Source organism: Artemia sp. Qi Xiang Cuo, chromosome 15 (genome assembly GCF_049724085.1).
Source record: "Artemia sp. Qi Xiang Cuo chromosome 15, ASM4972408v1, whole genome shotgun sequence".
Lineage (NCBI taxonomy): Eukaryota > Metazoa > Arthropoda > Branchiopoda > Anostraca > Artemiidae > Artemia > Artemia sp. Qi Xiang Cuo.
In genome coordinates this window covers 32,616,993-32,642,250 of record NC_142808.1, presented here as the reverse complement: position 1 = coordinate 32,642,250, position 25,258 = coordinate 32,616,993, and the positions used below count along the sequence as shown (strand labels likewise).

At 35.6% G+C, this 25,258-nt stretch overlaps 2 protein-coding genes across 2 annotated transcripts in view; both read right to left on the bottom strand.

Annotated features, from left to right (window-relative positions):
* Positions 1-4,249: 4,249 nt before the first annotated feature.
* Positions 4,250-7,677, bottom strand: LOC148943572 (glycogen [starch] synthase-like). Its single transcript, XM_089101464.1, has one exon. It carries the CDS (start codon positions 7,675-7,677, stop codon positions 5,596-5,598), a length of 2,082 nt encoding a protein of 693 aa, XP_088957590.1. The 3' UTR covers positions 4,250-5,595.
* Positions 7,562-25,258, bottom strand: part of LOC148943571 (uncharacterized) — a 77,488-nt gene continuing 59,791 nt past the window's right edge. Inside the window, exon 6 of the mRNA XM_089101465.1 lies at positions 7,562-7,698. The gene's annotated coding sequence lies outside the window, so the exon portion shown is untranslated. The remainder of the gene's footprint in view (positions 7,699-25,258) is intronic.

The window sequence follows — 25,258 nt, the reverse complement described above, 5'->3', positions numbered from 1 at the left end:
TTGGGATTTATTTTTTTGGCCTACCGATATCGTGGTCTTGGCGTGCATCCCATTCATTTCATGATAAAATTCTTCACATTGTATTCTATATGTGATTAAATAAAAAAAAACAAGTTTTTTTAACTGAAAATAAGCAACGACGTTAAAACTTAAAACGAACAGAAATTATTCAGTATATGAAAGGGGCTGTCCCCTCCTCAACGCCTCGCTCTTTACGCTAAAGTTTTTCATTGTTTAAAAAAAATAGAGTTGTGAGAAAGTCAAACTTTAGCGTAAAGAGTGAGGAAAAATCACCCCTGGAAACTTCCCTCCCCAAGGCAAATTTTCTCCTTGGAAAATTCCCCAAGCAAACCCCCCCCCACCTGAAAAAATGTATTCATACTTCCCAATAGCGAATGCTATACGTAAACAATGCGCAAATTTTATAACTTAGACGTTTCCCCAGGGGCCTTGGGGTCGTGTTATATCTAAAGGCATAATTATTCGGTCTTTCAACTACGCTAAGCAGAATGGCTATCTCAAAAATTTTTATCGGACGATTTTGAGAAAAAAAAGGACGTGGGAGGAGGCATAGTTGGTCATCCAATATTTTTGGTCACTTAAAAAGGACACTAAAAATTCAAATCCCGTTCAAATGAGCCCTTTCCTGATATTCAAGGACCACTGGGTCGATACGATTATCCCTGTAAAAACAAAAATAAAAAATAAATAAATACGATGAAAATAAATAAATACGATTCCATGATCATTCTTTTGGTAAAAAATAAAAAAATCACTTTTTTTCACATAGGAGCTTGAAACCTCTACTGTAAGTTTTTTTTTTGATACCGTGAATCTAATTGTGTGATTTTCATTAAGATTCTATGACTTTTAGGCGGTGTTTCATTCTTTATTCGGAAATCAGGCAAATCTTCTCAAGTTCGTAGACTTTGATGGGTATGGGTATAACTAAACTCGATGACACATATATTTGAAATCAGCACAATAAGTTAATTCTTTTGATATATCTATTAATATAAAAAATTTGTTTTATAAAGTCTTAGTTCCTATTGAGCCAGGTTGCTCCTACAGTTTGTTATATATATATATATATATATATATATATATATATATATATATATATATATAACAAACTGTAGGTATATATATATATATATATATATATATATATATATATATATATATATATATATATATATATATCTATATCGCTATATCGCTATATCGCTATATCTATATCTATATCTATGTCTATATCTATATATATATATATATATATATATATATATATATATATATATATATATATATATATATATATATATATATATATATATATATATATATATATATATATATATATATATATATATATATATATATATATATATCTATATCTATATCTATATCTATATATATATCTATATATATATCTATATAATATATATATATATATATATAGATATATATATATATATATATATATATATATATATATATATATATATATATATATATATATATATATATATATATATATATATATATATATATATATATATATATATATATATATATATATATATATATATATATACTTGGCTTTTGTTTTGATTCCAGACCATCCAGAATCCAAAGTTTCCATTTTTTTTCTTCTCATTTCCAGCTGGTAAGTGATAATGCCCGATGCATGTAGGTTGAGGTATTTGCCTGAATCTCAGAAGCTGGAAGGGGGTGTATACGGAAAAGGTGCCAGTTTTTCTGTTATTTTGACTGTGGCGAGTAAAATCCGGGTGTATAATATTATTTATAGATGTAGAATTTTCAAGGCGATTGCTTCAGGAAAGAATAAACAACCCCAAAATTTACAACATAAAACGTAAAAAACAAATAGATTAAAGTTTTAGCACTCAGTTGGTGCTGATTTCAAATATATGTGTCATCGAGTTTAGTTATACCCATACCTATCAAAGGCTATGAACTTGAGAAAATTTGCCTGATTTCCGAATAAAGAATGAAACACCGCCTAAAAGTCATAGAATCTTAATGAAAATCACACAATTAGATTCAGGGTATCAAAAAAAAAACTTACAGTAGAGGTTTCAAGCTCCTATGTGAAAAAATGTGATTTTTTTATTTTTTACCAAAAGAATGATCATGGAATCGTATTTATTTATTTTTATCGTATTTATTTATTTTTTTTATTTTTGTTTTTACATGGATAATCGTATCGACCCAGTGGTCCTTGAATACTAGGAAAGGGCTCATTCGAACGGGATTTGAATTTTTAGTGTCCTTTTTAAGTGACCAAAAATATTGGATGACCAACTATGCCTCCTCCCACGTCCTTTTTTTCTCAAAATCGTCCGATAAAAATTTTGAGATAGACATTCTGCTTAGCGTAGTTGAAAGACCGAATAATTATGCCTTTAGATATAACACGACCCCCACGGCCCCTGGGGAAAGGTCTAAGTTATAAAATTTGCCCTTTGTTTACGTATTGAATTCGCTTTTGGGTGGTATGAATACATTTTTTCAGGGGGGGGGGGGGGGGTTTGCTGGGGGAATTTTCCAAGGCGAAAATTTGCCCTGGGGAGGGAAGTTTCCAGGGGTGATTTTTTCAGGGGAAAGTTAACACCAGAGAAATTTGCCGTAATTTCTATACGAAATTCTTCTTACGTGTTGCTTTCTTTTTGCCGACTCAATTTTACGCCTGGAGATGCCAAGGATGTCTTCGGTAAATTTTCACCAGGATTGAACTGTCTAGAGGATATATCCGTGGGGAGGAGGGATTTTTCCGTGTAGGTGGAGCTAGATTTCCTGGCATTATTTAAAAAACAATCAGAAATTACAACCACTCCAGAAATTAGGAGGGGGTTGCCCCCTCTTGAGAAACTCGTTGTTTACGCTAAAGTTTGAATTTTATCCCAATTCTGTAAGATTGACTCCAGAAACAGAGTTAGTTTATAGTTCCTATTTTTATAATATGGAAAAAGCTAGGGAGCACTGTTTAGCGTACATGGTGAAACTTGTTAGCCAAAACAGAAGTAGAATTGACCACAAAGACGAAACATTGAAAGCACTGTCACTTTTGGATCCTGAAATTGTCCTTGGTGGAGAGCACGACAGAATTGTGTCTTCCCAGGCGGTTTCCCCACTTGCGCGGGGCACCGAATTTCAACAAGAGAAGGCTAGAAGCGACCTTGGCGAACTTTGGAACAAGAACATGTTATTTGTGTAACCACCGCAGAAGGGAATCTGTTAGTTTTCTGGTCAACCTTAAGAAACGTAAAGATACCATAAATGAAGAAAATTACAAAGATTTTTGTGATTTTATGATTTTTTTTTGTGGCCTACCCAGTCTTTTGCAGCAGCTGAAATTAAAATCACGCTACTTGTTTTTATTAAGACCAATTTACTAATTGGTCTTATAATAAAAACGACTAGTTGTTTAATGCATGTCAAGCAACTAATTTGGCGTTCTGGAACGTCGCTGGAATCCTGGATTATACATTTTGAAATGCGCAAGAAATAAATCGATAGGCAAAAAGCTAGCAAAAGAACAGAGAATGTTGACTCTCATGCTGACATTAATTTTCAAGAAGAATTTTCGTTAGAAAACTGGCCTTAAGCCCCCACAAGTTGTTTTTTAGCGTTTACACGTTAAGCACGTTCAGCGAGATCTTAAGGTGAAAGGTAAAACAACTTTCTGGGAGGGTGTGAGGAATTTTTTAGGCTTCAAGGGAGAGAGAGGGATGGATAAAGCTAAACTAACAGCTTTATGAGAGTCTAGACGATGAAGATGACAATGACGGACACGGATGATTTCAGCTACAATAGAAGGGTACGGTATCAGAACACTTCCTTGAACCATAGTTTCAAAGAGTTGTCTCGCCCCAAGGATATTGGGGATGCCCCTTCCCTCGCTTTTCCCCTTTAGAATACCAAAAATGTAAAAAAGTTAAGTCTTTTAACCACTTTTAACTTCTATAAAATGTAAATTATTTATACAAAATCCTTCTTTTCCAGACATCTCCCCCTCCAAGTAAAAACAATTAATGTTTACCTCCCTGAGGCTAGACAATTCATTTTGCGCCCTTACAAACGAGGGGCGTTTTTTTAATAATGAATAAGTGCAGACAAACTCAGACATTTTTAAAATACGAAGAAATGAAAAATTAAAAAATGAGCGCAACAAAGCTAGGTAAGAAGCATTTGGACTATTTTATGACACGAACACTGGTTTTTGGTTAAAGGTCAAACATATTTATTCAAGGATCGTAACTACACTTTCAACAACATAATTAACTTGGAAAATGTGGAGCTCATTTAAAGAAATCATACAGCATGATGGTATTCTAAATTTACAAGCGTATATTCTAAAATGTTTATAATCCGAACAACATCAAAGCAAACCACACACAATAAACTAGGCACAACTTGTAGAGTAAAATCATCTCCCATAAAAAATAGGCTTAGGTGCTTAAGCCCTTGGGGAAAGGGCAATTCAACCAAGAACATTCGCTGATTAAATTTTTTTTTTAGATGACCCACTGTTTTTTTTTGTCTATTTTAAAATACTTTCTTTAAATTGGTATGCGCAGGTTCCGTCTAATCAATCTTGGTGGGATTTTCCCCTATCCCCTTCCCTTGTGCAGGTCCTACGGTGCATAGAGGGGAGGGATAGGGAAGGTATACCTCCTTTAAACCGTACGATACCCCCCCCCCCCCATAGAATATTTGCTATGGGAAGAAAGTTAAAAGTAGACAAATTATGAGCAGAAAGTAGAAAGAAGGTGAGATTTTAAAAAACAAACAATAAAAACAACCAAAACGATTAAACACAATATACAGACCGAACCACAAGGTTCTATGTTATAACTAGCAGAACATAATTTATTTGTTTGCACTCTAAAGTTTGAGCCACTTACTTCAACAATGAATATACTTATGAATGGTAATCTTTAGGCGCGGCAGCTTAAAGTTAAAAAATAAGAAAGCAAAAAAGTTATCAATCTATAAAATTAACTCAACAGTCAATTCATCAGACATATTAAAACTCAAGTCTTAGCCCATTACTAAATAACAACTGTATATACAGAATTACATGCAAAAAGGAATCTTGAAAGAAGTTTACAATTATACAATTAAGAAAAAGGAGAATTATCTTGCAACTTCAGATGAGCAAGGGGAATTTAGGCAAAACTTATGAGGGACAGAAGAATTATCAAAAAACAAGATACTTATCAATTCTTCTTTATAGCCTAATACTTTTTTTTTTGCTTGTAATAGGTCTTAGTTCAGCATTGGAAAGAGGCTTAAATTCAATATTCAGGTATGTCATTAAGGGGAGAAAAGAATGAAGAGCACCTGAAATAGAAAGATAGAAAATTCTTACGCTATTTACAGCTAACGTTTTTATTTTCTGTTGATTTATAACTAGATAGGCAAATCACTAAAGCTCAAATTTAAGAAAATAAATATGCGCATATCACATTTCTATATGGCAAAAGGCCTTCCTGGTAAAAATCAATTATAAATAAGTTAAAACAAAAAGAAGTTTATATGATTTCAAAGTTAAAATCGTGAAAAATTTTAAAACGAGATAACTGTTGCAACTCTATGCCCAAGCTCTTCAAGTTCTTTTTCATCATCCACTTCCTCGTCACTATTACTAGGAGCGGGGGTAGTTGCTCGAGAGGATGTTGGTGATGGGGGCTCTGAGATGGGACGAGGGTATTTGATCTGGCGAACCCCTCTTTCTTCTTCAACTGCCAGCTCTGGAAACACCTCGTGCAGTGCCAACAGCCTTGCTCTTCTATAGTAAACAGCAAGGGTTCGCCAATCCAGAAGGTCACTTAGACGCTCAGTGCGATTACGCTGAATAATTCTTTGTCTACGATTCAAGCGTATGAAATCTTGCATGTAGTTGGCAAGCTGGGATATTGACTCATCTAAAGAAATTAAACGACGATCTACAATATATACGCCATAACTGGTTGGATCTGCTATGTGATCATTCATGAAACACCCGAATCCTGACAGGTTGGTTGTCACAGAGGGAATACCCATAACTGTACACTCTGCGGGTGTATAGCCCCATGGTTCATAGTAACTGGGGAAAACGCCTAAATGGCACCCGCGTACAAAGTCTTCATAGTCAAGCCCTAAAAGGGGGCTAGTAGACGACAAGAATTCAGGGTGAAAAATAACTTTAACTCTGTCATTTTTACTATTAAACAGTTGGCATCGTCTCAAGTTATTAAGGACAGGATCAGCATGGTCATCAACAATATTATGAGTTGTTATTGGCGGTAGTGATGATCGCTGGCTTGCAAAGAGACAACGTTTAAGCTTGACAATATCATCCTGTGATAGCAGCTCTTCATTCTCTGGTAACTTACCCCTGAGGCAGGCTTCATACATTTTGCTACCGATTTCTTGTTGGACAAGGTGCACAGTGTCTCTTAAGCTTTTTGCTATTGCTTGCCCCCGGAGACTTTCTACATTATAGTTATTAGTTTGGGTGGGGAAAATTAGAAAGGCAACAACAGTCTTATCTGACCCAGACTCTTTCATCATGTGGTTGAGTCGAGCCAGTCCTTCAATAAATACATCTGCTCCTTTATTGCCAAATTCATATCTGCCAGCAATAAAAAAATATAAAGTTTTATCAAGATCAAAATCATGATGACCATAAAAATGTCCACGAATAAAGTCATGTATTTTTTCTTTATTTACAACGTGTAGGTTCTGAAATTCACGAAGAGCACTAAATTTCTTTACATTAAGGCCATTTGGAGTTATAATGTCAGGCTTTCGTTTCAGTAGATGTTCAGCTTCGATTCCCGTGATTTCAGACACGGTCGTAAAAATGTGCGCTAAATGAGTTGCGGCTCTTTCAACACAGTATCTATGATAAAATTGGCGCTTGCCAGCCTCAGCATCGATATCAAATTTATCTAAATTGTTGTAGAAGTCAATATTTCCGGCACATAAATACCGCCCGAGAAGGGTGGCATGAGTTGTAAAAACAGTTGAAACTTCTATGTTCCATAGTCGTGTCATAATTAAGCCTATTCCAGAAAGCCACTCATGAAAGTGGCACACTATTTTTGGAGCTGTTTCACCATCTCTATTAGAGAAATAGTGGAAATCAGCAATAAATTGGGCAACCATAAACCCAAATATTACCGCGTCGTTTGCTTCTATATCAAGATGAGGAATTCCAATACCACTTTTTTCAAAGAGCTCATGTTTATATCTATCCATATTATAAGATGCAGAGGCTATGTCAAATAAAATGACTAAAGGATTTCCATCAACGAGCCAACTCCCTGTATGGATCCTGAAACCGGTGTCACGAAGCTTAGAAACAGCATTATTCAATGGGCCAGCTGGGAATTCAAAATCTTCCACTTCTGTTCTAGCAAATTGTTCTTTATAAGGACCAAGAAGTATATACTGATTACCTAGCTCTTCAACAGACATACTAGCCTTGGAACGAATCACGGTATAAATACCACCTACTTTATTTGCCACTTCCCACGCACATTCAAATGTCCATATGTTACTGGCTGCTGCACTTTCGCCACGATCGAGATATCCCATCAAGTCATTCGTGCTGTCAACTTTGTAGAAACGGCGGTTTATCGGAGTTGTAGAATTGGTAGCCATTGTTACTAGATTGCCACAAGCCTGTAAAAAGAATAATAAGTTAGAAAGTTTTCGAAATAACCATAAATGTCGTTTCCCAATAAACTTTTATTTTTAATACAAACTGAAACGATAGATACCATTCCTGAATCAGTGTCAGACGGATATTTTTTTTCACCAGGCAGTTTTTTTCTAAACGCGTTTTTTAACTTTTGGTTACTATGGGCCGTGATTCTCTCTTTACTAGGATCTAAAATAGGGTCACAAACACGAAATATCGTCATATCCTTCTCACCTAACCACGGTTATCAGACCAAGTGATTAGTCATTAGTTTTAATTAATTTCTCAACCCCCAAGACATTTTTTTGCAAATAAAGATTGCTGACTATTTTTGCGCAATACTATTTTCACATTGTCTAGATATGATTTTTCGGATCTTAATTGCCTTTACAACAAGGGCGGATCCAGGATTTTGTTTTTTTTTTGGGGGGGGGGGGGCAAAAGAGGTTGATCCTAAAAACTTGCGTTAGGAGCAAGTTTGATTAGCGCAAACTTGCGTTAGTTAAGTAAATTATACTACTTTAGACTACGTTTCTTGCAAACCTCGAGTTAAGGGTTTTGGATCATAATTATTACAATTATACCGTTTTATACTTTCAAGATATTCCAATTAAGAAGTGACACCAAAAGTGTTGTTTTCAGTGGTATATCTCACTTATGAATTGTGGAATTGATAAAAGCCCGTAGATATGAGCAAATGTTTTCAAATGAGCCATTAAACATCACTCTAAGAAGTTCTGGTAGCCACTAGCCCCAGCTTTTCCACTTGAGAAATGGCACAAAAAGTGTCGTGTTTAGTGCCAATTGCAACTTTCAAATGGCGGAATTTATAGGAATAACATAAATATGAGCAACATTTTATATATTAGCTATCAAAAAACTAGCTAAGAAGGTCTGGTTGGCCGCTAGCCCCACCCCGTGAGAAATGGCATAAAGTGCCCTTTCTTGTGCCAAATGGCACTTACATATCGTGGAATTTATACAAACCACGTACACATGAGAAATAGCTTTTGAATGAGGTCTTAAGCATCTCTCTATGAAATTCTAGTAACCCGCTAGGCCTGGAAAAAAAGAAGAAAAAGACCGTTTTAAAGTTTCTTAGCTTTTAGTCACTATGGGCTGCAGTTCGCTCTTTACTAGGTTGTAGCTAATGCTTCAACCATGACAAAGAGTTCATTGCGAATTCTCCGAAGAAATTAGTTCATATTGAAATCTGTGAAATCTAATAGATGGTAGAATTTGTAAAAACCTAGTGAATATAATCAATAGCTTATAATTGAGCCATTAAACATCTATCACATGAGCCATTAAACATATAATTGAGCCATCAACGTTGGTGTGGTAGCCTGCTATTGTTTTAGTAGCTTACTGGTGAGCCGACTATCTATATAACTTACTCCGGGGGTTGAGAGGGGGAGGGTGTGGGAAGGGTTCTTGTAAACCTCCAGTTAAGGGTTCTGGAACATAACTATCACAATAGTACCTGTTTTGTACTTCGGAGCTTTTCCACTTATGAAGTGGCACCAAAAGTGTTGTTTTCAGTGCTATATCGCACTGGTAGAATGGTAGAATTGGTAAAAATCTAGTGAATATAATAAATAGGTTATAATTGAGCAATTAAACATCTATCTACGTTGGTGTGGTAGCCTGCTATTGTTTCAGTAACTTACTGGGGAGCCGACTATCTATCAAACTTACTAAGGGGGTTGGGAGGGGGAAGGCGCGGGAAGGGTTCTTTTAAACCTTCAGTTAAGGGTTCTGGAACATAACTATCACAATAGTACCTGTTTTGTACTTCGGAGCTTTTCCACTTATGAAGTGGCACCAAAAGTGTTGTTTTCAGTGCTATATCGCACTGGTAGAATGGTAGAATTGGTAAAAAAAAAAAAAAAAAAGCACGTTGACATGAGCAATAGCTTTCAAATAAGCCATTAAAAATAACTCTTATTATTTCAGATAGCCCAATAGCCACGGATTTTAAAATTTTGACATGATACAAAAGGTACCGTTTTTAGTGCCATTTGGAAATTTTAGATGGTGGAATTTAGGCCTATAGAAAGAACGTAGATATGAGCAATATCTTTTATATGAGCTATAAAAATCTATCTACGATGTTATGGTAGCCTGCTAGCGCCACCACTTGAGAAATGGCAGAAAGTGTTATTCAGTGTCATTCTAGTGACATGTGACACCTGCAGTTGGCGGAGTTTATAAAAAGCACGTATATATAAGAAATAACTTTTGAATGAGCTATTAAGGACCTCTCTATGATGTTCTGGTGACCTGCTAGGCCTGGAGACAAAAAAAAAACAGAAAAAAAGGGAGACAGATCAGTGCTACCGATGCAAAAAAGCGATTTTCCTTGTTGTTCAAGGAGGGCGACTGTAATCTCCCTGTATAAGGCTTTCGACAATTCTGATTCCAATGTTGCACTTTTCATCTTGATCTGGCGTTATTTTGGAGGGGTTTCAGGCTATTTTTCGAAATCACCATAAATTTCTTTTTGCAATAAACTTTTACTTTTAAGACAAACCGAAATAATAGTTATTAATAATAATAATAATTTAACTATAACCCACTGCGCAAACAATGTGAAAAATAGTGGAGTAAAGAGAAAACATAAACACACACAGCCTTAAAGTAAGATAAACATATAAAAAGAAAATTTAGCGAAAGAAACGAATGAGATCAAGGTGAGGGGAAAGTTTTTCATAGGCCTTTGTACAAAGTTTTATATGTAAATCAACAAGTTTTTCATTTATATCAGGTGTGTTATACTTTTTGATTATACGGCGATTACGAAGTTACAACTGGAGATATAACAAAAATTTGCAATACCGACAATAGCCTTTCCTTAATTTAGATAGGTCATTCTTCCTAAGCAAAATGTAAATTACCTGAAATAGCATGGTCACAGAAAACAGAATACAGTCACACTAAAGCTTTGCGATTAGATTTCGATCGATTTGCAACAATCTTGGGATAGCCACATATAATCTTGGTACATGCGTCTCTAATCCTTATCAGCTGACTGACGAAAACAAAACATATTATTACACAGAGCAATACCAAGCCAACGTAGGCTATCACCTGAACGTATTAGAAGCATAATTTCAATTCAAAGGAGAATTCGTAGCATTACCGTTGAAACAAAGATGCTCGCACTTTTCAAAATTTAAATTAAGTTCAATATCTAAAAAACCTTTTCTCACATTATCCACCATTTTAGACAAAGAAAATTTGCCCTTACTAATAATTAATATGTCATTTGCGTAAGCAGTACAATATACGATACATCAGAAAAACAAAGAAAGCAAGTATCAGCTATCTTAGAGAGCACTATAGCAATACAAAGCTTAAAAACATTTGGGGATAACCCGGCTCCTTGGCGTACTCCGCATCGAACACGAACATTGTCTTGGACATTAACCCCGTTCATGGACATTAACCCCGTTACCATTCGTTAATCAGTGTCATATGGCAGTTTTTTTCAAAACGTGTTTTTGAACTTTTAGTTATTATTGGATATGGTTGACTGTCTACTAGGTTACAGATACCACATTAACCATGATACAAAACCGTAGATAAAGTTGCTATATGTACCATATTAGCAAGCTGATTTCATTGCCGCAACGACAAATGATGGCCGACAAAATTCATTCGACTTACATAATCTAGCCAATATATTTGCAGATTAGGGGGGTGGGAGTAAGGTTAAGTTGAATTAGGTTATTAACCCCTTTCTGAGATTTATTTTACCCCTCCCCCTCTTAATGTGCAAATATTTAGCTCAAATTATATTATTATATAAACTAGAGTATTATATTTTCATCATGTTACGGCATCTTTCATTATGATTAACCTAACAGCCCTTCTTGAGTGTTTGTATAATACATAAGTACCAGTAATTTTTCTTTCAAGATAGCATAGACTAATGCTACCAATTTTCTGTGGGTTTTTAAGTTAATCGCTGATGGTGGAATTTATAGGAAGGGCGTATAAAGGGCGTAATTGATATGGGGCAGGGAGAGGCAACTGCCCCCTTCAGACCTAAGTTTGCCCCCCCAGACCTCAGTTTGCCCCCCGGCTGAAATTTCGTTTCTGCAAAAAAAAACTTGTCAAAACTAAGATAAGCCTTCATAATTCAAACATCCAGAGTAACAGGTCAGTTTTCTTTAGTATCTTTGCCTCAATGGTAATATATGGCTCATTTTTCCATTTTTACTATCATTTTTACTTGATTTGGGAAAATTGGATCCAACTTCCCCCCCCTCCTCAGGATTTTGACGAAATTACGCCACTCACGTAGATATGAGCAATATCTTTTATATGAGCTATTAAACATCTGTTTAGACACATGCGATACCAATACGCTCACGCCGATACGCGTGATATAAATACGCCCGATACCGATACAGTGTGCAGCCTTTTCTCCAGGGAGTATGGAGGGTCGTATCATCACCAAAACCAAAGATATTTGACCTTTGAACTATTTTGAACAAAATGACTGTCTCAAAATTGTGATTGGATGACTTTGGGGGGAGGGGCCCTTAAGGGCGGGAAGGGGGGGGGCTAGTTGCTCTCCAATCTTTTTGGTCACTTAAAAAGAACATTAGAAAATTTAATTTCCGTTCGAATGAGCTATTATACATCTCTCTTTGATGTTTTGGTCACCCCCTAGCCCTGCTAGAAAAAAGGGAGACGCATCAGTGCTACAACAAGGAAAAAGTCATTTTCTTTGTTGTTCAAGGGGGGGGCTGTAATTTCTCTGTACAAGGGTTTTGACCATGGTGATTCCAATTATACACTTTTCATTTTGATCTGACGCCATTTTCGAGGGGTTTCAGGTTTTTTTTTAATCATCATAAATTTCTTCTTAAAAATAAACATTTATTTTTAAGACGGACCAAAATAATAGTCCCCATTCCTCAATCAGTGTCAGATAGCAATTTGTTTCCACAAGGCAGTTTTTTTCCTAAACATGATTTTTGACTTTTGATTCTGACCGTGTTAAAGAGTTTATAGTAAATTCTCCCAACAGACTAATGAGACTTACTAAGGGGGCTGGGAGGGGGCGTATATGGGAAGGGTCCCTTGTAAATCTCCAGTTGAGGGTTTTGGAACATAATTATTACAATGGTACCGTTTTATACTTCAAAGCTTTTCAACTTATGAAGTGGCATAAAAGGTGCCATTTTTTGTGCTATTTGGAAGCTACGAATGGCAAAACTGATTTAAATCACGCAAATATTAGCAATAGCTTTCAAATCAGCCATTAGACATCTCTCTAAGAAGCTCTGGCAGTCCAGTAGCCCCTAGCTTTTCCACTTGGGACATGACATCAATAGTGCCATTTGGCAGTTGCAGGTGGTAGAATTTACAGATAAAACGTAGATATGAGAAATAGCTTTAATGTGAACTATTAAACATCTGTCTACGATATTTTTCTAGCCCGCTAGCCCCATGCCTTGAGAAATGGCACATAATGTGCCATTTTGTGCCATATGGCACTTGCAGATGATGGAATTTATAAAAAGCACGTAGATATGAGAAAGTTTTCTAATGAGCCATTAAGCATCTCTCTATGATGTTCTGGTAAACCGCTAGCCCTGGAAAAAAAGGAGAAAAAAAAGGGAGACATCAGTGCTACCCATACGAAAAAGTGAGTTTTCTTGTTTTTTAAGGTTGGGGACTGTAAATTCCCTGAAAAAGGTTTTCGACTATGCTGATTCCAATGGTGTACTGTTCATTTTGATCAGACGCCATTTTCGAGGGGTATCAGGCTTTTTTCGAAACAACCATAAATTTCTTTTCCCAATAAACTTTTATTTTTAATACGAACTGAAACGATAGTTACCATTCCTAAATCAGTGTCAGATGAAAATTTTTTTTCACTGGGCAGTTTTTTTCTAAACGCGTTTTTTAACTTTTGGTTACTATGGGCCGTGGTTCTCTCTTTACTAGGTTGCAGCTGCCGCTGCAACCCTGATCTTTACTACAGACGAACTTCAAACAGACGAACAGGGGTATTATTGTTCATGTGGATGGAAAATGCCGTGTGACTTCTTATCCTCTACGTGGCTGAAGCCATGACAACCTGTACAATACGGTTCTGATGTTTAAACACATCATAGACACATTTTTCATTACATTGAAATATATAAATAGCCTATATGAATAGAAAAACAGAAATATTACCATTCAAAATTACTGAGAAAAAAAAATTCACAGTAGCATTTGCCACTAAAAAATGCATATTAAATAATAATTTTAGCATAATAAATGTCAAGGTACTATTACCCCCCCCCCACCAATAATAAAAGCATAGATCAAAAATATTCCTGGGAATCAAGAGTGATTATGTATCGGTTTTCAACCCTCCCGCCCCCTTTCCCCAAAACTCATTCTATATTTAGATATTTAAAAACTGGGGAAAAAAATCCACAGTAGCATTTGCCACTCAAAAATGCATATTAAATAATAATTTTAGCATAATAAATGTCAAGGTCGTATTACCCCCCTCCCCCCCCCCACGAATAATAAAAGCATAGATCAAAAATATTCCTGGGAATCAAGAGTGATTATGTATCGGTTTTCAACCCTCCAGCCCCCTTTCCCAAAAACTCATTCTATATTTAGATATTTAGTGGAAGCCCCAATGAGAGGTACATTTGGCAAAAAATCCACTCTTTGAAGCATCTACCCCCCCCCCGTCCCCCTCCACGTACAAAATGACCCAGCACCCGTCATTTCTCTCTGTATAATTGTATGAAATAGGAAGCAAATCAGTTTACTTAAACAAAGTTTTTAAATAAATGTCAGTAACATTTTTTAGCAATAAGAAGGGACATGGGCGTAGCCAGCATATTGTCTAGGGGGGGGGGTAGTCGATAGTGTGATGAAGGGCCTTTTATCAACTACTTTTCCAACCATCTGCTTTTTCAGCCACATCTAATGTAAATTTGAAGGTCTAGGGGGGCAGCTGGCCCCCCTCCCTACGCCCATGAGAAGGGATATATCAACCTGCAGCGCAATTATTCAGGCTTAGTCTAAATGAAAGGAGATGAAATTAGTCACATCCAGGGATGGGCATTTGTAATTTCAATTACAAATCCCTGCATATAATTTTATGAAGTAGGAAGCAGATCAGTTTACTTAAACAATGTTTTGTTAAATGTCAGTAGCAGTTTTTAGCAATAAGAAGAGAGATATCACCCTGTAGCGCAATTATTCAGGCTTAGTCTAAATGAAAGGAGATGAGATTAGTTCCTACTACCCCCCCCCCCCGTACCGTTTTTATATTAATCTGAAGGATCATGGAGAGTTAGCAGTTTTGGGCACTAATATATGCTCTTCTAGGCATCTGCCTTGCCCCCGCCTGCCCAATGACCTGCCGCCTCTTTTTAATAATTGTTGATGCAAAAAACATAAATCAAAAAAATTAAGTAAATCAACTTGTTAAATCAAGCATACAGATAAACATCCATATTAGCCATTTGTCTTTTATGGACTGTGTGACTTTTCAGGAACGAATGCACGACCACGCGGCATTAGTTCCTCTAAAACTGGAAAGAATAAAATATAGTTTTTGATGTTTTATATCGATTGGCTATCTCAGAATTTTCAATCGACAACAACATGGTTCTCTTTGGGGCAAAATCGCAGTTGAGTGCCACAAAAGGGAAGAAACCGAATGAAAAACATGCGAAAATAAACATGCATTTACAATCTTACGTTGGCAGAGAAAAGGCAAAATTTCACATTTTTGTTAATAGAAGCGTGAAACCTCTTTAGTAGGGTTCTCTAATATGATGAATCCTAATAATACTATTTTCATCGAGGTTGCCGGTTTTTAGGGGGGGGTCCCCTTTTTTCGAAAATCAGGCAAATTTTCTGGGGGTTCATAGCCTTTGGTATATAAGAATAAACTTAATGATTTTCATATATAGAGTCAGCATAAAAAGCTAATTCTGTTGTTGTATCATTTGCCGTCAAAATTCCATTTTTAGAGTTTTGGTTAATATTGGCCGGAGTTGCTCCTTACTTACAGTTCGTTACCACGAATTGTCTGATATTTTTTTTTTTTGATAAACAATTTTATTTAAATCTGTTCATTTCGAACCCTGGAAATTATTTCCAGATTTAATGGAAAATATATGCAGATCTAATTATTTAGATCTGTTCGAACCCTGGGCAAATAAACTCTCGTGCAACCGAGTCCCCGTCCAACTCAACTCCATTCAACTGAACCCTCATGCAACTCAACCTCTGTGCATCTGAACCCTCGTTATAATCTTTAATAAATCCTAGCAAAACAAAGAAAAGGATATATCTACCGTGCAGTGTCACCCCCCCCCCCCAATAATTTGGAGAAACAATTATTAAGTACCGTTAAAACTGTCGCTCGTTTTAAGTTTCAACTACTTTTTTGCTTTGAGAAGATAATTTGTTTTTTATTAATCCATACTGATTTTTAATATGAAAAAAAAACGCAAAAACAGGTCATTACACTTCCTAATATCTTCCGCATTAATATTTATGCAAATATACTGGCTTCGAAACCTTATCATCAAGTAAATAGGTGACCCTATTTTAATGGCAAAATTGCGAAAATGTAGTGTACTTCCTGTTTCGCCTAAGCGAAACAGGTGAACTTATATTATATCTATAAGTTCTAGATTAAATTTTCTTGTTTTAAAACTTTCAAAAATGGATATGAATACACCCTCTACATCTGCAAATATGACAGCAATGAAATCATTGAAAAACAAGAAAAAATTGAAAACAAGAAAATTTTTTCATCACAATAATTGAAAACAAGAAAAAATATTTGTACTGTAGCTAGATAGGTCAAATTGGTTGTAGTTTGGTCATGGAAGTTAGTAGGGGGAGGAGGATCAGCTCCAGGAATCATTTACTTGTTTTAATTTTTATTGCTAATATTTAAATCAAAACTCTGACATGGCTCCATACTTCCACTATGCTGCACAAAATGGCTATCTCAAAATTTTGATCGGACGATTTTCTGAAAAAAGGACATGGGAGGCGCCTAGTCGCCCTCCAATCTTCTTGGTTACTTAAAAAGGGAACTAGAACTTTTACTTTCCGTTTCAATGAGCCCTCTACCAATATTCGATGACCATTGTATGATGACCATATACGATGACCATTGGGTCGATATGGTAATACCTGGAAAAAAAACAAACCAACTAAAAAACAGGCACCCGTGATCTTTCTTCTGACAAAAAAAAAACGACATTCCACATTTTTGCAGATATGATCTTGTAATCTCTACAGTAGGGTTCTATGATGTGCTGAATCTGATGGTGCGATTTTCATTAACATTTTTTTTTTACTTTTAGTGGGTGTTTCTCACTTTTTCGAAAATCAGGCAAACTTTCTCAGGCTCGCACCCTTTGATTGGTAACACTAAACTTAATTAATCTTATATATTTGAAATCAGTATACTAAGCCTATCCTTTTGATATATCTATTGGTATCAAAACTCCGTTTTTTAGAATTTCGGTTACTATTGAGCCGCGTCACTCCTTACTTACAATTCGTTACCACGAACTGTTTGATGCCATGCTGACTTCTCGCTATTTTCACTTTTCCAGATATTTCTTTTAAGCAGCTCCAAAAAATGATATGTACTGAGGATTATTACTGTTATTAGTCGCCTTTCATGTAACGCCAGCGCTACTTGCGTGACAATTATCTCTGCATCAGCATGTTGTGCGAAATGTCTGTTGCAAGTAGGATAAAGTGAATCCGAACAATATATGTATATTTTTCTCACAATTTAGAAATGTTGTGCTGACAAATAAGCGGTACCAACCCATACTCTAATGTTATCAGTTTTAACATGCAGCACTAGGAGACCGAACTTGGTTTGGTGAAAGAAATTTTAGACGTTAAAAAATATTCAGTGCCTCCCCCTTTCTGAAGTGTATACCTCTCCCTATATCCTGATTTACACCAACAGAAAAAAAACTTTTGTGTAATTTTTCAAAATTTCTTTTTTTAACAAAGGGGAAGATAATTTTCAAACTCTATGTGTAAATTTTTCCCATCTGATTGGCATCCCTGGCTGGTTTTAATTAATGTAAGTTTCTACCGCAATGCTGCTAAGAATTGTTCAGATTATCTGGATATTCTTAATCAAGCAAATCTCAAAAGGTAAGTTAATAATTCACGCATTTTTTTTTTACTGCTGTAAATTAAAAATACTGTCGCTAATTTAAAAGTAATGAAAGTTTTCAGCGGGGATTCTTCATGGAGGAGAATTTCCGCAGAGGTGGGGCGAACTTTGTCCGCGGAGGTTTTCATTGGACAGGACCCTTTATTGTTATTTCTATTTTTTTTTTTTTTTTTTAATGCCAAACAACTCAAAGTGTACCTCTTGGGTGCCATGTGGCGCTTTATGATTGCCTTATTAAGACAAATTTATAGAGAGCAATTAAATATAAAAATTAGTTTACCAACGAGCCCATAATTAGCTCGCTATGATATCCATGTGTCCGTCCCAGCCTTTCCATTCCAGAAATGTCACCCAAATTGCCCTACCAGTGTACCATGTGATATATATATATATATATATATATATATATATATATATATATATATATATATATATATATATATATATATATATATATATATATATATATATATATATATATATATATATATATATATATATATATATATATATATATATATATAATTACATCATATAATTACAAAAATCCTACTTACAAGAGTTTGGGTATGACCTCCTTCTCTCATTGCAAAAATTAATAAATAAATCTTAAAACGAGTAAAACTTAAACTGAATATGCAAATCAAGCATGAAACGAACGAAACTCAGTACAAACTACAGTTTGGATTTCACCTCCTTCTCTCACTGTAAAAGTCTAAAACCTACTGTGTCATTGGCGCTTTACTGAAAACTATATGCGTCTTGAACAGTCTTGGAAAGTATAAACATCAAATTGAATATTTGATGTATAGTGATATTAATTGCTGAAAGCTCATCAGTTCAAAATGTTACTATAATTTTAATGTTTATTTTCAATATTAAGTACAAAAGAAAATATTTGTCATAGTTTTCAGTAAAGCGCCAATGACGCAGTAGGTTTTAGACTTTTACAGTGAGAGAAGTAGGTCATACCCAAACTCTTGTTTGTAGTGATTTTTGTTCGTTTTAAGCTTGATTTGCATATTCAATTTAAGTTTCACTCGTTTTAAGATTTATTTATTAATTTACATTATTATCTATTGTATGTTTGTTTGCATTGATTGTTTATTTAATTTCTGTTCGTTTTAACTTTAATTAGTGCTTTAATCGGAAAATATTTTTTTTCGTTTTAAGCTTGATTTTCATAATAATAATAATAATAATAATCTGTATTTAAAAGCCAACTAAAGCCATATACAAAAAGACATACTAAAGAAAAATTAAACTTCATTTGACATCCTTCCCATCAATACAAAATTTCCTACTGCCACAACATAACGGGGAGTCCTAGACCTCATTAACTCACAAAGAAGCCTATCTTCCCCCTCCTGGATAATTAATCCCCTTAAATGAGATAGTTGCTTACACCGAAGGAGGAAATGGCCCAACCCATAATCATTTTCCCCACATCTCAAGCAACTACACCCGGCCTCCGGACCTTCCCTCTTTTTCCTTGCAACCTTAGTATAAATTGGAAGACATATTCAATCTAAGCATTACTCGCTTTAAGATCTATTTATTCATATATATTATTACTTGTTGTATGTTTTTGCAATGATTTTTTATTTAATTTCTGTTCGTTTTGGGTTTCATTTATTCTTTAGTAGTTATTTCTGGTCGTTTTGAGTTTGAATTTTAAAATGTATTTTTATCTTCTGAGCTTAAGTTTAAAATTACTTTTACTTTTCTTTGAAAACTTATTTTCGGAAAGTTTTTTTTAATTAATTTACATTTACCCGCTTACGGGTCTCCATCACGGCATTCATTCGACTGTCTATAGCCGTTGCGTACCATTAAGCGAAACAGTACCGTAATTTCTTATCATTTTGGGTTTGAATTATTAGAAGAATTTATTTATGCTAGTCTTTGGTTTAATATGCCTCTTTATTTTTATTTGAAAAATTGTTTTTCGAAAGAATCTTTTTAATTAATTTAAAGAAAGCGCAACAACAAGTGATTTTTTTGTTGTTATCCAAATTCTCAAAGTTCCGATATTTTCAGCACAGATTTTTATTACTCATCGTTCAGGAAAGGCCTGATTCATCTACGTAAAAAAAAAAAAAAAAAATAAAACCAAACGTTTCCAAACACAAAGAGAAAGTAGCTTTTGTGTCGGCTCCACCGAAGCAGGTATTTAACCTTTTTCAAACCAAACGATAAACAACTACGAGCGTAGAAATACCACAAAATGAAAACAACAAAATAAGCAAAGTGGTAAAAAAAAATTACAGTATGTAGACGGTGAGAGTTGCCGTTTACCCCCCCCCCCCGCAAAAAAATACCCCGTGGAAAATAACACCTCACCGGAAAATACCCCCTCCCATAAAATACCTACCCGTTGAAAATCTCCCCCCCCCCAAAAAAAAACTCTTGTGGTTGGTTAGTCTTCAATCACTTTCGGCTTATAAAAAAAGACAAGAAATTCCTGGGGATTATCAAACAATTTCTACCTCCGTCATCCTGTCGTCTCTACCTTAGAAATAATTCTGTATTTATTTGAAGGCCCATTGAGAGCTGAGATGTTTTGGTATCAAACTGCACCCTTTGAGGTATATCCCTCTCTTCCTAGATACAAAACAATCAGATAATCCCATTGCAGAAGTTTCAGTTCCTTTTTAAGTTTTTTTGATTTGTCTATTGCTTATTTGCATATCTTTAAAACCTTATAAATTGGGATTGAGCAGAGTTGTGAAGCTAAAAACAATTTTGTTGTATTTCATTTAAGCAGAAGATCTATTTTGTAAAGTTTCACTTTTATAACACGCAGATTTTTAAAGGTCAGGACCCTCTAGAGGGAGGAGTGGAGGTAGGTACTTCAAACTACCTTCCCAGGACATACTTTAGCCTGTAGATCTATCCCTGAAAATTTCATTTTCCTAACCAAACTCCTTTCCAAGATAGCCAAAAGTAGCTAAAGTAGAATTTTACCCTTTACCCTAAAAAATAACACGACTCAAAGAAGATTTTTAAATTTTTAAAACCATAATTTCCGCGAGGGGGGTATTTTCCAGGTGATGGGGTTTCCGTGTGTGGAGGAGGGGAAATTTTCCACGGGGGAGGGGGGTAAACGCTTAGACCCGTAGAAAGTGACAGGGTGAAGGGAACCTCCATTAACAGACATAAAAAAAGAGAAATAAACCTGGATTTAAGAGTTTATGACGTCCGATTTTCTTTGTTTTTGTGACAACAAAACAGAGTATTTTTATAAATGATCTTGACAGTAATTTATTTAAAGACTTAAGAAAGCAAACAATTCCAACAAGGCTGAACATGTAAAGATTCTAACTTGTGTTTTACCCAATGTAAGTACGGTGGTTGAGTTGCACGAGGGTTCAGTTGCACGTCGGTTCAGTTGTACGATGGTTCACTTACGCGGTGGTTCAGTTACATGGTGGTTCAGTTACACGGGGGTTTAGTTAAAGGGGGTTCAGTTGCACGAGGGTTCAGTTGCACGAGGGTTCAGTCACGGTGGTTCAGTTGTACGGTGGTTCAGTTGCACGGTGGTTCAGTTACACGGTGGTTCAGTTACAATGGAACCGTTTTCTCAGTCTGTAAAACTGGTTATCCTGGTGGATTTTATGTGGAATAACCAAGACGAATATTTTTACCTAACTTTAAAGGTCAAACCGAAAAAGCTTAGGAACCACTGGCAGATCCAGGGGGACTGGGGGGAGGGGCCCCGTCCTCTTACCCAAGATATTTTTGGTGTCCTCATTCCTTGTTTTGGAAAAATTCTAGTTTAGCTGCTTTTCACGATCTTGGAAAAGGGTTAGGTTAGGAAAATAAAACTTTCAGGAATGAATCCAGGAACAAAAACATACTCTGGGAAGGTATGGAAGGCCAAGCTTCCATATTAACCCTCTTCTGATTTCTAAGTCTTAGAAATTTGCCTACTTAACCTTTTGAAATTTTGAGAAAAACAACATTTTTCTCAAAAATGGTGGGGGGTGCCTTGTCACATTGCCCCCCTCCCAAGATTTTCCTTATTGGCGCCCTCGTCATATCCCCCCCAAGATTGTGCTCTAGATCCACCCCTGTAGGGAACCGGGTATAAAATCAGATTTTTCACTTGCTCCTTGGCAAATCTATACCCGAGCACTAACTGAAAAGCTCATAGTTTACAATAAAACGAAAAAAAAAGAAATACCCTATCAGGCTTAATAAATCTTAGTGTAGGTACATTTTTTTTCATGGATGGTGATCATTCTCGAATCATTGTTTTAAAAACATCAAACTTGAATTTAAAAAATTGAGGTTGAAGAAGGGAGCAGTAACGTTCCTTCAGATTTAAGGGTATCTTGTGTGGAGCAGCTTGTGCTAACAGAATGTAGGTGAAGAGTGACCGTTACCAATAGAAATCTAAACTGTAAAAACAGAGTTTTTATTATAATATATGCAACATTGAAATTTATTATTCCTACTGATTTTTAATATACGAAATGTATTAATTTTTATGTTGCTCATTGAAATCTCTTAGCACATTGAAATGGGCTTAATTTTAAAACTAGGAATAAAAATCTCCCGAAAAGGGTAAGACCTTAATAGAAATTATGCAATGAAAATCAATTCGTACGATAGCCCTAACGACACTATCTACAGTTGGTGAAATTTCAAAGGGCGCGGTTATTCCTTTGAACAAAAATCATAAAAAAAACATTACTTACTCTTTGAACAAAAAATACAACACAAATAAAATGTAAATAGAGTTCTTCTCGATATCTATGAGTTGGGCAAAAGAAGAAAATAGTGTCTCTTATCTCACTTCTTAAAACTGGTCTAAATCACAGTAAAGAGAACATATTCTCTCTACTGTGGTCTAAATGACTACCAGTTGGCAACTAAAAAATAATTTTTAGATACCACGGTTTATTTTCTGACCTGATCTACTCCGGGTCAGAGTGAAACCAAAAGACCAGAGCGAACGAAATAATCTTTCGTTCGTAACATCACCGATGCCACCACAGTTTTATTACAAGTGGAAACGGACTGGAGGGAGTGAGGTTACGAGAGAGGTGTTTATCTCGGTGCTTATATGTCTTTGAAGTAACTACAAGCCGCTATATTGAAATGCATTATCCTGGGTTTGGGAGTAATCTGGCAGTACCATCAGATATAATTTTGGGGAGGGGCACCATGACCTTTTTATACCCAAGAACTTCTAAGTCAGTGGTAAATTTCTTGAAAATAGAGGAAACAGTTTGTATTTCCAGTTTTATTCATTTCATAAACACCCTTACTGTTATACCCCCCAGGGGCGGATCCAGGATTTTTTTAGGGGGGGGGGCAAAATAGGTTGATCTGATAAACTCGCGTTAGGACCAAGTTTAATTCACGCAAAATTAAGTTAAGTAAATTACACTACTTTCGACTACGTTAGGGGGGCGCCTTCCCCTCTGGATTCGCTACTGCCCCCCCCCCCAATAACCCAGGAACAATTAAAATCTTGTGTAGATAGAATTTACTTCCAGTAGTAAAACTGGTCAGTAATTTTCGTAATAGCACTAAAGTTTAAAAAATTGGACACAAACACAAGACTAGCGACTGGGATATGGAGGGGGGCTCTAGATGCAGTTTAAAGTGTCCCTAAAAAAATGCTTTAAATGTTTTTCTAATAATTTTCCTTCTTGCATTAAGAGTTATAGTTAGAAGCCGGTAGCAAACCCTGGTACTTTTGTAGTAGCCGGGCAACACGCGAGAAGATCCGCATACAGAATGTCAAAGATACCGTCGAAAAACAGGTTTCCGCTGCATTGTGAGTTATTGCTCACTCCGTGACAAAGATTTAAACTTTAGTATTTTGGGGTTAAAGGGGCAAAAAAAGGTACCTAGGTTAGGTTACGTAAGAAATATATACTATGCTTTACCCCCCCCCCCCTAATGTGCAAATATATAGCCCAAATTTGTTTCTAAACTTTTATGTTTTTATCATATTTGTTTTATTTCATTAGCATGAACCAAACTTCGCTTCTAGCATGTTGCCTGGCTACTAAAAAAGTACCCAAACCCTTAGGGGAGAGGGGGATACCATTTTTTTATACTTTTCTTTAGGAGAGTGGCAATTCGATGAAAATCTCAGGGAAGAATCTTCCACCTAGGTTCTCGCGTAAATGGATTTGATATGGAATATAGAGCCCCTATCCAACCTGATGAGCTGTTAAACTTATAAAACCTGTCAAATATCATATTTTGGGGACCCAAATTCGACGAAGCACTATATAACTAGCTTACCAGTCGCGCGTTGCTCCGATCTAAAAAGAAAGGAAATTCAAGTAAATCCCCCCTCCCTTCCCCGCGGAATATTCCTCCTGCGTATTAATGACGATTTGAAAATTTCTACCGTGGACCATTCGTCTTTCAGAAATTCCCACTCCCGCAGAAATTAACACTCCCTACCCACCACCGAGGAAAATTCGATAAACATGCGCATCTTTTTTTTCAAACACGCTTTCAAACAGTTTAGAATAACCAACTATAAGTGAGGAGTGACACTTCCAACAGTAGCCGAAACCCTAACGAAAAGGAATTTTAATAGCAATTGACAAGAATTGAGTTTTTACACTGATCCTAAATTTTCCATGGATTTCCATGTGGAAAACTAATTCTGGGGACCAAAGTTTCCGACAGAAATTTTACGCAAGAGGGAGATTTCCCGGCATGATTTGAAAAACGGTCGGAAATTAAATAAAAAGTTAGTTTCTTCAACTGGAAGTTAGGAACGAACTTAAAACTTAAAATGAATATAAATTATTCCGTAAATGAGGGGGGCTCCCTCCTCAATCCCTCGCTCCTTAGTCCTTTTCCTAAAGTTTAACATTTCGTCACGATTTCTGAGACACAAGGGCTGTTGAATTTGAATGAGAAGTATTCTAAAAAAAACAAAAAACTGTAAGACCTTAGTGTAAAGAGCAAGATATTAAGGAGAGGACAAACCTCCTCATATACGGAACAGTTTATGTTCGTTTTAATGTTGCTCCTTACCTTTCACTAGAAAAATCTTGTTTTTTTTTCTTAATAAAACGATGGACTTGATCCAAGACTGAATAAAGTTGTATTTTACCCTAAATTTATATAAATTACCCAATAAATTTATTTTGATTACAAATGTAAAGAGTTGGTAAGAGGTGTGCAAATCAAATTCATTTTAATATGCAAAATCCCCCCCCCCCCCAAAACATTCCCCATATGTAAAACAACGATAGTGTTTTTTTAAATTTGAAAAGTACTGTTGAATACCAAATTAGGAGTTTACCTGAAAATAAATTTTATAATTGCGGAAGTGTATTAGGTGAAATAATGTATAA